Consider the following 11,841-nt stretch of genomic DNA (forward strand, 5'->3'; position numbering starts at 1 on the left):
GAACATGAGAATTTTTTTATATATAAATTTTTTTGTTATTTAGAGCTTAATTCTAATTCTCCATCGACACTTATTTGACGCAAATGGCTAACCTGCCATTTAACAGCAGTGTTGTTCTTATTGATCGTGGTATTTTTTGGCGCTCTGGCAGAGGTCACTCTAAGTAAAATTTGAGATATCATTTTATGTTTAGTTTAATAATTATTGGAATAGGACTACCAGCGACAACAGGTGATGCCGGGCAGCCAGGATGAGTGCACTTCTAAACGAAATCCAGCGGATACTCGGGGACCTTCAGTCGGGGAAGGCAGCCAGCCGAAACAAGGGCATTCAGCAGCTGGATGAAAAGCTCTCAAGCTGCCGAGAGGATCTGGATAAGTTGTTTCTTAGCAAAACTTCGGATATATCCTGGACCACAATCTTTGAAGCGTCGAAGGAGGCTCTCTTTAAGGTTCCTAGCCATTATCGTTAAACAATCAGTTCCATTTTAATTTTTGCCCTAATAACAGCAAGCTGGAAATCTGGAGGATGTCAACGAGAAAGTATTCAAGACTCTGGCGGGAAAAAACTACTTGTACGATAATGTCCTCGAGAAGATCACACAATTCAACTTGGAAGGTAACTCCTAAACACTTGAACTCGTTCGTAAGCTAATGTGTGATTTTCAGCGGGGACGCAGACCTCTGGAAATGGGCACTTCCTGGCCAAAACAAGCATATTCAGTGCCTTCGAGGATGGCATCAAGATGCGAGTGGTAGTCAAGTACTTTGGCGACCGCATTCTGAGCCTGCTGGAAAAGGGCATTTACTCATCGGTCAGCTATGTGCGCGACCTTAAGATTAACGAATACAGTAGTAAGTTACTTTTTGGACCAAAAGAGACTCTTTTTTAATTTGATTATGTATTACAGGGATTCTCTCCTATCTTTTTGAACTGAATGTCGATATGGACGAGGTCCTGCGAACCAGGATACTGAAATGCATCACAAGAACCGTCAGTTTGGCCAAGGAACGGGTTCAGCTGCACGTGGATCTAGTGGAATATCTGCCGGAGCTCAGCAGCTTTGCGCTATCCGCATTTGGAGCCAGAAAAACAGAGATTGTTCGCGTCTACTTAATATTTGCATCAGAGGTAGGACTCTTAATATATCTTTAGATCATGTTAAATACTTTGCAACAATTTTTCAGCTCGCTGTCAACTACAATCACCAATTAAACGTTCACATGCAGGAGATTCTACCCAAACTATGCGAGTACCATGACGAGGATGCGTTCCGGGACGACACCAGAAATCTGTTTTTTCAATGCGTTTCAAAGTCGCTCCATTCAATGTATCTCAAAATGGATATGTGTGACTTTAATACACTCGGTGTGCCTGTTCATGAAAAGTGGCAGCAAACTTTACTGCGGCTGAAAACTATTGTCAATGTGGAGATCCGAAAGAATTCCTGGGCTCGTTGCAAGAACGCACAACTGAGCAATAACAAATTCTCCGATCCCTTCATCAAGATGTCTGCCCTGGTTATGTATATAGTACGTCGCATAAGCTAGTAATATTAAATATATTTAGTTTTATTTTTAATTATATAATTATTTGCAGGTGCTGTGGCACTTGGAGACGAAAAAGACCGATGAAAATGGGGAAGGTGATGCGCCGAAAAAGATCCCGAAGCCTGCAGATAAAATGGAAACTATATTTAGTCTGATCGACAAAAAGGAAAACACCTTTAACGACGTCTGGCTTGCGATCTTCACTGAGATACTCCAGCTGAGCAGCGTGATCTTAAATGTGGCCAACTACCAAATGGCGCTAACCACCGTGGCGGAAATAATGCAAATGTACGGCAATGCGAGAAATCTTCGGAACCTTCGGTTATGCCTGGCTAATCTTCTGACCAAAGAACAGGAGCTTTTGCACTCTAAATCTATTCGGGAGGATTTTCTGGGCGAGCTTTGGAGTCAGATGGCAAACCAGCTCATATCAGAGACTACCACAAACAGTGACGAGATCAAGGAGAAGCAATTGGTGCTGCAGATGCTGATCAGACACAATAAACTGAATCAAAAGCTGTCCAGCACGTTGCTTAACAATATTATCTCGAATGAGATGCTAAAGCGCAACGAATGCTTAGCGACAATTCGCGAGATCTTTATCCATGCAGATAAATGTGGTCAAGATAAGGCGTCCGCTGACTTGGAACCCATCATAGCTTGGGCCTACGGAAGTGCGGATAGATTCATCGCCGCTCAGATGATACACAATATAGACAGTATTGATGCCCAGCTGCAGGCGGATACTTTTGCAATCAGCATTATAAATTTTTTGGATGTCCAGCAATTGCGACAGATCTCGCAATCAGAACACATTCTTCCTTCCACCGAACGCAATCTTTTGGCCTACAAGTACAACGAACAGCTTATTTGCTTTGACAAGGACTACGCCATTCCTTTTGAGTCAATCACTCAAGCTCAGAGCGAAACTAGAAATTGTTTGATTCAATCCAATTATGATTGCCTTATGCGGGGCCTCAACTTTGAGATTGCGAAGGAGAACAAACCCGCGGCAATAATAAAAAACCTGAATAGTCTATTGAAGTTGATCTGCACAATGGAAAGGCTTTTGCATTACAAGGTTTTCGACGCAGACAACTTTAATGGCTGTCCTCTGATAAAAAGAATTGGACTATATCTCAGCCACATCGAGGTGGGTGCAAAATGAATAACGTTTCAGAACCTCGTTTTCTAATACCCGTTTCAGTTCCAGCTCAAGGCGAACGGCGCTGAGATGCTAGATAAGAGCGATTTACCAGAGATTTTACGTCTGGAAATCTATGTACTTGATGTATTCAGGACGAATCCAGTTTTACTCGATTATTTGGAAAGGCAACCCATTGAAATGTTGGTGGAATTTGTTGGCGCTGCGCTCAAGTTGCATGGTAATGTAGTTTTCAATTAACGTATCGCTTTAATAATTGAAGAGTTGAATATTTCAGCCATGCAGAGGGAGCGATCTGTAGATGCAGATCATGGAACAATTACGCGTCTGTGCCTTAATATTTTGGCTGGTCTTTGTGCGTACAATTCGCACCGGGATGAAGCATTCGAGCACATAGCAAAGGTAACGATGCGTTGGCATCCACAGGATGTGCTTATTGTGACCAAGGTAGGAGTTATATCGTAACCAAAACAGAAGTAATTTTAAGATCTCTTTAAGATGTTATGCAGCTGCCAAACGATTTCTGAAGCATCCAGCACTTGGTTAGTGAGCAAATTGAAGACACTTTTCCAGCACCATCACCAGGATGCGGAAATGATGGATAAAGTGGTTCAACATATGCCCAGTGAGCTTATATATAATAGAACAATAAACAGAGTGCAATTCATTCATTTCATTGCAGCCATTTTTTACTTTGTAAGGCACAAAGAAAATCATTTGGACGACATGCTTATGGCCCTTAATTCCCTTTTAAGGATTGCCATTAAGAAGTCGTACACATCGAATTTAACAGCGAAAATTGTACGTTGCGTGGGATTGATTGCTCAGAGGTGTCCGGACATTTACCTTATAGAGAACTTTGCTGTGATATGCAAGTCCACTGCGAAATTCATCACCATGCCCACGTTAGAAGTGCGCTTTGCCACACTCTTCACATTCACCATCCTGCTGGATTCGAATTGCGTCTCTAGCGATGCCATTGGTCATTCTCAGACGCACTGGGATTTCTGCCAGGAGCTGTACGAGAGCATTGAGTTTAAGAAACTGACGGTAGGCATTCGTAAGTCTTGATACCTAGCTATACTTTATTGGCTAATGGCTACTTTATATTTAGTACAACAACGAGGATGCCACTCAAAACAGCAATGCGTTAATCGTACAAATGTTAATTGCAATATTCTTGCGCAGCTCATTCCACCAAGAGATAGCACTGAAGGAGCTGCTGCATCATTGTGCCTTGCGAAGGCTAACTGAAAGTGAGTAAGCACTGTAATAACAGTTTCAGTTACGTGATCCATGATCCAATTCCAGGGGAGTTTATTTCCCTGCAGAGTAAGTCATCCTGCCATCGGCAAACAGTGCGTGATCTTATCCGACCATTTGCGTCCATTCTTCTTCACCATTGGAGCTCCAAGCGCTGGCCCATTTCCAAGTGAGATAATTTAACTAATCCGAAGAAAGTTACACTCACATCTCACAAATCAAGGTTTCCCTATTTTCTGTGCTATTCAACGAAGAGTGAATTTCGCAAAACCCATGCTAGTGAAATTATGGCATATACCTTTCTATATGGCAAAACAGAGGATATAGAACGATGCAGTAAATCCATCAGCGAGGAGGTAAGTACGGTAGAAGTTTTCTCGAAACAAATAAATAAATAAAAAGATTTATTCTTCAGCTGGCCCTTCCGATAGTGGCTTCATTTCTACTGATCAAAAACAGCTCGTGCAGCGAAAGCGAAGGTCACAACTTTAAAGAACACCTCCAGCTATTGTCGGAGAACCTCAGTTACTCTCAGCTGAATGCCACAGATGTAGATCTTGATTTGGATATTCTTTGCTATGTGGTAAGCTTGCTGCACGATCCGCAGGAAATGATGAGATTGTTTGGTTCCTTTGCGCCCTGCAACAGAACAGCCAGTTGGTATAGTCTGAGTGGAGAATCGCTTTTTAAGTGTCTGAACTTTCACATTGTACGTATTTGGAGGGACATTTAAAATATGTATCCTCTAACTCTTGTATATTTAGGATCCTGAAATGAGGCCATCGGATCGTCGGATCCAGTCCATGACCACGCTTCAAACTAAACATTCTCGTGTGCTGGTCGATATTTTTGGACGCTTAAAGACCAACTGCTATTCAGCCTCTTTTTCTAGTCAGGCCTTGCATGAGTTTTTCCTCTACTGTGAAGTTGCAGATGCTGTCTATGATGCGGCTCAAAAAAATGAAACCATAGTTACCCAGTGCTCCTTTTTTGTTCGCGACATCTGGTTTTTTGTGGTACGGTTCCTGATCCATAGTAAGTGAAAAATTTAAAGAGTAACTTACGCGTAACCTAATGCTACCTGATTTCAGCTAAGTTCATCCGCGTCCAAATGGCTGCTCTGACATTTCTGGAACTCTTGCTTAACAAAGACAGCTTCCAATTGGATGATTACCAAAATCACTTCGGAGACATAGCTAAGCTATTGAGCAATTTCCAACTATGCTGCGAAGCGAAAGAAGTTAGAGAGAAGACCATATCAATAGTAATGCACATTTTGGAATCAAAGAAGGCCCACATCAATCTAAATTCCTTTTTGGAAGAGACAACGGATTGCGAGTTTCTTAAACCTCTGCGAGGGGATTGCAAGTCCAGTCAACCCAATATTGATAGGGCGGATGTCGCCAACTATTTGCGCTCATTTCTAATAAGTCCGACGCCAGAAAGATTACGCGATCTGAGGATATATGTGAGTAACAAGTTAATATTCTGAAAATTATATTAATATGTAATTTTTTTTAAAGATCGCCGAGCACAAGGAAAAAGTGCAGGAACATGAAAAACTTTTGTTTGGGGTTATTAACAAGCTCATTCAGATGACACGGGACGCGCATAGTAAGACCACCAGCATTGATTCCCTCAAGTGCTTGGCTCAAATTGGACCGCTAAAAATATCCACAGTTTCGTACTATTTTCAGACTGATTTTGAAGCATTTGAAAAGGTAGGTTATCAACATCAAGAATGCCTCTTTTAAAGTGTCTTCTTTCAACGCAGTCAAATGCGGACCCCATGGAAGCCTTCTTAGCTGTTGTCTGTCAGACTTTGGATACGTCCTTATTCCAATTCGACCCCAAAACCTACGAGGGTCTTGTGTCCGTAGCAATTCAGGTGGTTAATAGTAAGCCTGGATCAAATATTATGGGTAAATAGATTTAAATTACAATATATATAGAGATAATTCTCCAATGTTTGTTTAATTCATAGCTCACTATAAAAATCTACAAATCTTTGCTGAGAAGTCTACTGCATCGACTTTTCTGCATTCTAATAAACAAATTCGTCGCATCGACTGGCTGTCAATACTTAAAGCAACGAAAAGCCTTAACTACGAGCCTTGGATGTGCGCCTTTGTCTCGAAAGTGTTTCAAATGTGTGGCTGGCTGGGATTCGATAAACTGGCCGCCACTTCTTTCGCCTTTGCCAAGACCTGCCTGCTGCCTTTTATTAAATTACTATTGGAAAATAGTCTAGAACACGTGGAGAGTCTGTCTCAGATGTTGGATTACTTTTTCGAAGGCTTTAATAGCTCGACGGCACCGAACACCCAGGAGATATTCCGCAATAAAAGAGCCATCAAGAAGTTTCTGCATATCTGCGAATACATACGAATCTTTAATAATTGGTATTGCGTTTTCATATAGAATACATATGTATTTAAATATTTGTACTTTCCCTATTACAGGACAATCCCCATTAATCTTAGCAATGTGGTCATGGCTAGCAATCACTGTCAGGCCTATTTCCTGAGTATAATGTATCTTGAACTATGGGCTTGCTCAGAGAGTCCCAAGAGCAAAGCCGATTTCTTGGACAACGAATGCTTTCAGGATTGCGCAAAAAAGGTAAGAATTAACTATAGTTGAATACTCCGAACTAAGGATGCGTTCGTTCCAGGCATACGAATCAATTGGCTGCTTAGATGCCATTCCAGGCTTTGTAAATCCCATGCGCTCACGTTTGGATTTCCTTGGACACGGTAGCAATCTATCCACCATTCTGTTGGAGTCCGACCACTTGGACAGGGCCAGTGGTCAACTCTGCATAGACATAATGAAAGGCAATGGTTTGTGGTCTTTTGCCAAACTCCAGCAGCACCAGAACATTGAGCCCGACTATGAAATATTTTGGCGCCTTGGACAGTGGGATTCGCTAACAGACCCAAAGCATCAGCAAAATCAGACGGTGGTTAGAACATCGCTTGATCTGGAGCAGGAGTTCAAGCGGCACCATTTCGTTGCCCTCAGAAGTATTGGCCAGCGGGAGGAGGAGAACAGCTTGTCGGCCATCGAACAGGCCTATAGCTGTGTGCGCGACATTCTGATGGAGATCAGCGTGGAGTGCCTGCAAAGTGTCTACAAATATCTGACATGGCTGTGTTCCCTTCAACAAGCAGAGGAGTTTTGCCAGGTGATGGTGTCCTGGGAATTCCGCGATGTGCTCTTCTGATCCTTGTCGTTTTTTCACCCTTCAGATCCAATTTGGCACTCAACTGGATCCTGCTTCAACGACCAAGATTTTTAAGAAGTGGCAAACGGAATTGGAGCTTAAGTACGGGAATTTTTCTTGTAAGGAATACGTGATTGCGCATCAGATTGCTTTGCTGAAGTTGGCGGGTACAAGGGCCAGTCGCAGAATGAGCGAGTTCTATCAAAAGGATCCCATTAGCACGTACCTAATGAAGGGAATTGAGGAGTGCAAAAGCGCTGGCAAGTTAAATCTGGCAGCCAAGTACACAGCTACTTTACGGGAGCTCCCTAATATTAGGGAGTCAATCAAGGTAACCAAATGATATTTACATTTATGTCCATTCTACATTTAGTAGTGATTACATATTATTTTAGATTAGCGTTCTGTTGGAAGATGCCGAAATCAATCTGAAGATGGGCAACCAACAAATTGCTAAGGCCATTTTGGACTATGTGACCAACAATAATGAGTTTGTCTACTGCGTCCAACGAGTTCCCGCACTTCGGATGCAGGGCGAGTTCCTCTTGGACTGCAATGCTGAGACTTTAAGTTGGGTTCAGTCTCACAACTTCAATAATTCGCTTAAGCTGATTGATGATTTTGTGCAGCACCGCCAGACGCTGAGCGAAAAGTATCGGGACATCTTCGATTGGCATCAGCTTGATGCCTTCGCCAGTAAACAAAGAACGGCTGCCTATGCAACGATTGCAAAGTATGCTGATCGGGAGTATCAGCAACTACACGACTACCGGCACTCGCAGGAGTATCAAACGCTCAAGGATATCATCGAGCAGAACCGCCAGACGGCGGAGAAGGTGACCCAGCGCGAGAACCAGGACCGGCGCGTCATATCCGTGCAGATGAAACGTTACGCTAGTCTGGACGAGCAGCAGCTAAATCAGATTGAGGAGAAGCTGACACAGTATCTGTGCCTGTCATTGACCAATTATATGGCATACTGTCGGCTGGACAGCGGCTTTTCCAGTGCGGCCATATATCGCATCATTTCGCTGTGGTTCACCAACGCCACCAGTAAACAGTGCCAGGAGTGTATCAAGGATGAGATCCTTACAGTTCCCAGTTACAAATTCATCTGTGCCGCCAACCAATTGACCGCTCGCCTCAACTCCAAAAACACAAGTCTGCTCAAGGGGCTGACGGACCTTCTGGTGCAATGTGGCAAAGATCATCCATATCATACATTCTACCAGCTGTATCCCCTTGTGTTTGCACACCTGGATGGCGAGAACAGCAATACAGAGCGATCGGGAATCGCACGTAAGATTATTGCCATGATCTGCGAAAAGAATGGCACAGCGGGGGAATGCAGCAAGCAGCTGGAATCGCTGCTACCAGGTAAACGAATCGGTCTTGCATTTTTTTCAAATGCTTAGCTTATACAAATTCTTTCACAGCCCTCATCACATTTGCCAACGAGGGGAAGACGAACGATAACCGGCCAGTGTCCGATTCCGTGCGTAATAAGCAATTTGACAAGGTGAGGCGCTGGCGGAATCTGAACGCTGTACATTGCCCGACCCTCGAGTTGCCTGTTATGCCCAGCAAGGAGTACAGTATAATAAGTAGGTTTCCAAATCGAAGACTGAAGAATTAAGCCTTGAATTATCCAATCTTACACCACGCAGGCGTCGTCAAGTGGAACAACGAGACTACACAGTGTGGGGGATTAAATGCGCCTGTTAAAATAATGTGCGTATGCTCTGATGGTAAAATCCGAGCGCAACTGGTCAAGGGAAAGGATGATCTTCGTCAGGATGCCGTGATGCAGCAGGTTTTCGGAATCGTCAACGAGTTGCTCAATCAGGATTCCGAATTCATCGAGCGTAAGCTAAAGTTGCGCACCTATAAGGTCACCCCGCTGTCCATGCGTAGTGGCATCCTGGAGTGGTGCACCAATTCGGTTCCTGTGGGTCACTATTTGGTTGTTGAGGGCAAAGGAGGAGCGCATGCGCGATACCGACCAAACGACTGGAATAACAACAAGTGCCGCAAGTTGTCATCTGTGTGTTTCATTCGAAATAAGAGAATTTTGTTCTTACTTGTTTATACATTTCAGGATCACCTAAAGTCTCCCAAGGAGACACGATATGCCATTTACAAGAAAATATGCGAGAATATTAAACCCGTTTTCCATTATTTCCTGCTGGAGAAGTTCCCGATTCCGGGCGTCTGGTTTGAAAGGCGACTGGCGTACACCAATAGCGTAGCCACTACCTCAATGGTTGGCTACGTTCTTGGACTGGGTGATCGGCACACACAAAATATCCTAGTAGACCAGCAGACAGCTGAGGTCATTCATATCGATTTTGGTGGGTGCAACATTTTCAGGACATATATGCATATATTAAGTAACGATGCTTGTGTTCATTTTTCAGGTATTGCCTTTGAGCAGGGCAAAATCCAGACGACACCAGAGACCGTTCCCTTTCGGTTAACACGCGACTTTGTGGCACCAATGGGAATCTGTGGTACAAAAGGAGTCTTTGCCAAATCCTGTGAAGCTACCATGCACATTCTGCGCCGTTATAAGTCCGTTTTTACCACAATTCTCGAGGTTTTGCTGTACGATCCACTTTTCATTTGGGGTGTACTCAAACAGAAGCAATCACCACAGCAATCCGGTAAGCGGATACCTACTGCATGTATAGTTTTTCTTGAAATTTGACATTTTTTTTCAGGCGAAGAATCAGTGAATTTGGTAGCCCAGCGAGCTTTGCTTCTTGTGCAAAACAAATTGGATGGCAGAGAGGCCGGCACCCTGGGTGATTCGAATGTCGAGGCACAAGTGGAGCGATTGATCAATGAAGCCACTCTACCAAGCAATCTCTGCATGCTTTTTCCGGGCTGGGACCCACACCTATGAGTTTAAGTACATCACATAATCTACACTTGTTAGTAGTTCTAATAGAAGGTTTATAGATTTTTATCAAACATTTTTGTGCTTAATCTGGTCGTTGTTGTTTGGTTCATTTGCTATCACAACGGGAAACCCGCAAGTTATATATACATTATCTTGGCAAGTGAAGAATTTCGATTTAATATTCCGACATTTTACATTTTCAAAGCTTATGGCATTTGTTTTCCAAAATGCAGGTTGCATATATTTTTATGTATGCCGTCGTTTTTCTGTTCATTGCATGGTCTCAAAATTATTGGCCCCCAGCAAGTCCCAGGAATTAGTTGGCCTCTTCTTTTTTATAATCCGACAAGCAGGCCATAAATCAATAAACGGCTGTAAAAATAACGCTTATCGAGACCCCATACCGACTATTCCATATTTGTAGGTAGCAAAAGCCTTTGTTGAGTGCGCTATCGGACATACCGGAGCTGATAACAGACGGATTTAAATGCAAATGGGCTTTTGATAGTTCAATAGTCCTTATCACATAGATAAGTAAACGTGGCTAAAACGTCAAACGGTCTATAAATTGTACAATTTCAAGTGTTTACCACCCATTGTCCTCGATTCTTAAAAACCTACATATATTTATTAATCTAATTTTAAGTAGTGGCTTATATAAGTTTAAAAGGATTTAAACAGTCAGTCTTGGGGGGTCGTGGTAGCATCCGGCTTGCAATCCGGTTCCACGCCGTCAAATATGGGCGCACTCTCTCCTCCGCCGCCACCAATTATTATTTGAATTATATCCGACAGAGAGTACTGACCCAAAAATTTGTTAACGGCCTGTAAGACATCCATGGAAATTGAATAAGAAAAAGTTTTTGCCTTTGAAAACTTGAAATGTTAACCCACCGCTTGGACTTTGGAGACGACTGTGCCCTGTTCATAATCCCAGACGTCGCCAAGCAGCTCTACTCCCATTTCGTTCACCAAAGCATGGATGAAATCATTGATGCGATCCTCTTCCATCAAGTTATCAAAGTTAATCCATAGTCCTCCCAAGCGCAGCTCAATCTGCAATGAAGATATGGCCAGGGGAGACACGGATCTCAATCGAAACGAAATGAGGATTGAAAAGTTTGTAATGGAGGTTCTAAAAGAGAAGTAAATAAATAGACATTTTTGTTCAATGCTTAAATTCGAATGAATATGGCCTTACTCGGCATTGCCATCACCGGCCAAGTTGAGGATATAGGCCAAGGATCCTTTGGCGGTGTATAAGGACTTGAAGTACGTGAGTGGCAAGGTAACGTTAATGGTGTTCTTCAAACCGGGCACCGGGGACAAGCTGAGCGCAGGCACATCAAAATCGGACAATCCGTGCAATTGAAAGTTGTCGATGGACCCAGTGAAGCTAGAAACCAATGGAATTTGTAACGCCTCTAAGTACATACTATAGGCTTTGCTTACTCCACGAGGTATTTGTTGTTCAGTTCTGTTTCAGCAGGCCCCAACTGCAGCGGGTCCAATGCGGGCAGGCCCAGATTCGGGATTGGGTGGCACATGCGCATGCGGAACTCCTCAAGGAACGCCAAGATTTTCGCCTCGTAAACGCAGGCAGCGGGCGACAGGCATGCGTAGAGAATGGCTGTGGCCAGCAGGGCTTGTAAAGTGAGTTGTGCCCGCTGCATTCTGCTGAGTGATTCGCTTCCGTTCGGTTTGGAGTAGCTACTGGTATGCCAGCGTTCGCCCG

The 11,841-nt window shown here is 43.4% G+C and overlaps 2 protein-coding genes across 3 annotated transcripts; one reads left to right on the plus strand and one right to left on the minus strand.

Annotated features, from left to right (window-relative positions):
• Positions 1–17: 17 nt before the first annotated feature.
• On the plus strand, positions 18–10,177 carry LOC6728007 (serine/threonine-protein kinase ATM). 2 transcript variants are annotated; one of them, XM_039295050.2, is made up of 29 exons: positions 18–163; positions 214–451; positions 510–618; positions 669–854; positions 911–1,131; positions 1,188–1,532; positions 1,600–2,703; positions 2,758–2,935; positions 2,993–3,162; positions 3,214–3,340; positions 3,398–3,765; positions 3,830–3,971; positions 4,027–4,147; positions 4,202–4,334; positions 4,394–4,687; positions 4,743–5,013; positions 5,070–5,446; positions 5,502–5,699; positions 5,753–5,900; positions 5,963–6,380; positions 6,441–6,600; positions 6,653–7,165; positions 7,230–7,535; positions 7,600–8,581; positions 8,641–8,808; positions 8,872–9,248; positions 9,303–9,555; positions 9,622–9,867; positions 9,925–10,177. In XM_039295050.2, the coding sequence occupies exons 2-29, from the start codon at positions 251–253 to the stop codon at positions 10,107–10,109; spliced, it is 8,301 nt and encodes a 2,766-aa protein (XP_039150984.1). In that variant the 5' UTR covers positions 18–163; positions 214–250; the 3' UTR covers positions 10,110–10,177. The 2 variants fall into 2 exon arrangements, with proteins under 2 accessions (XP_039150984.1, XP_016034605.1); XM_016176673.3 differs by having other exon boundaries at positions 120–451.
• A 538-nt stretch (positions 10,178–10,715) lies between these two features.
• On the minus strand, positions 10,716–11,779 carry LOC6728008. The gene is made up of 4 exons (XM_002103324.4): positions 11,559–11,779; positions 11,308–11,502; positions 11,001–11,241; positions 10,716–10,931 (listed from the first exon to the last, which is right to left on the minus strand). Exons 1-4 carry the CDS (start codon positions 11,777–11,779, stop codon positions 10,788–10,790), a joined length of 801 nt encoding a protein of 266 aa, XP_002103360.1. The 3' UTR covers positions 10,716–10,787.
• Positions 11,780–11,841: the final 62 nt, after the last annotated feature.

The sequence above is a fragment of the Drosophila simulans genome, chromosome 3R (genome assembly GCF_016746395.2).
Source record: "Drosophila simulans strain w501 chromosome 3R, Prin_Dsim_3.1, whole genome shotgun sequence".
NCBI classification, from domain to species: Eukaryota; Metazoa; Arthropoda; class Insecta; order Diptera; family Drosophilidae; genus Drosophila; species Drosophila simulans.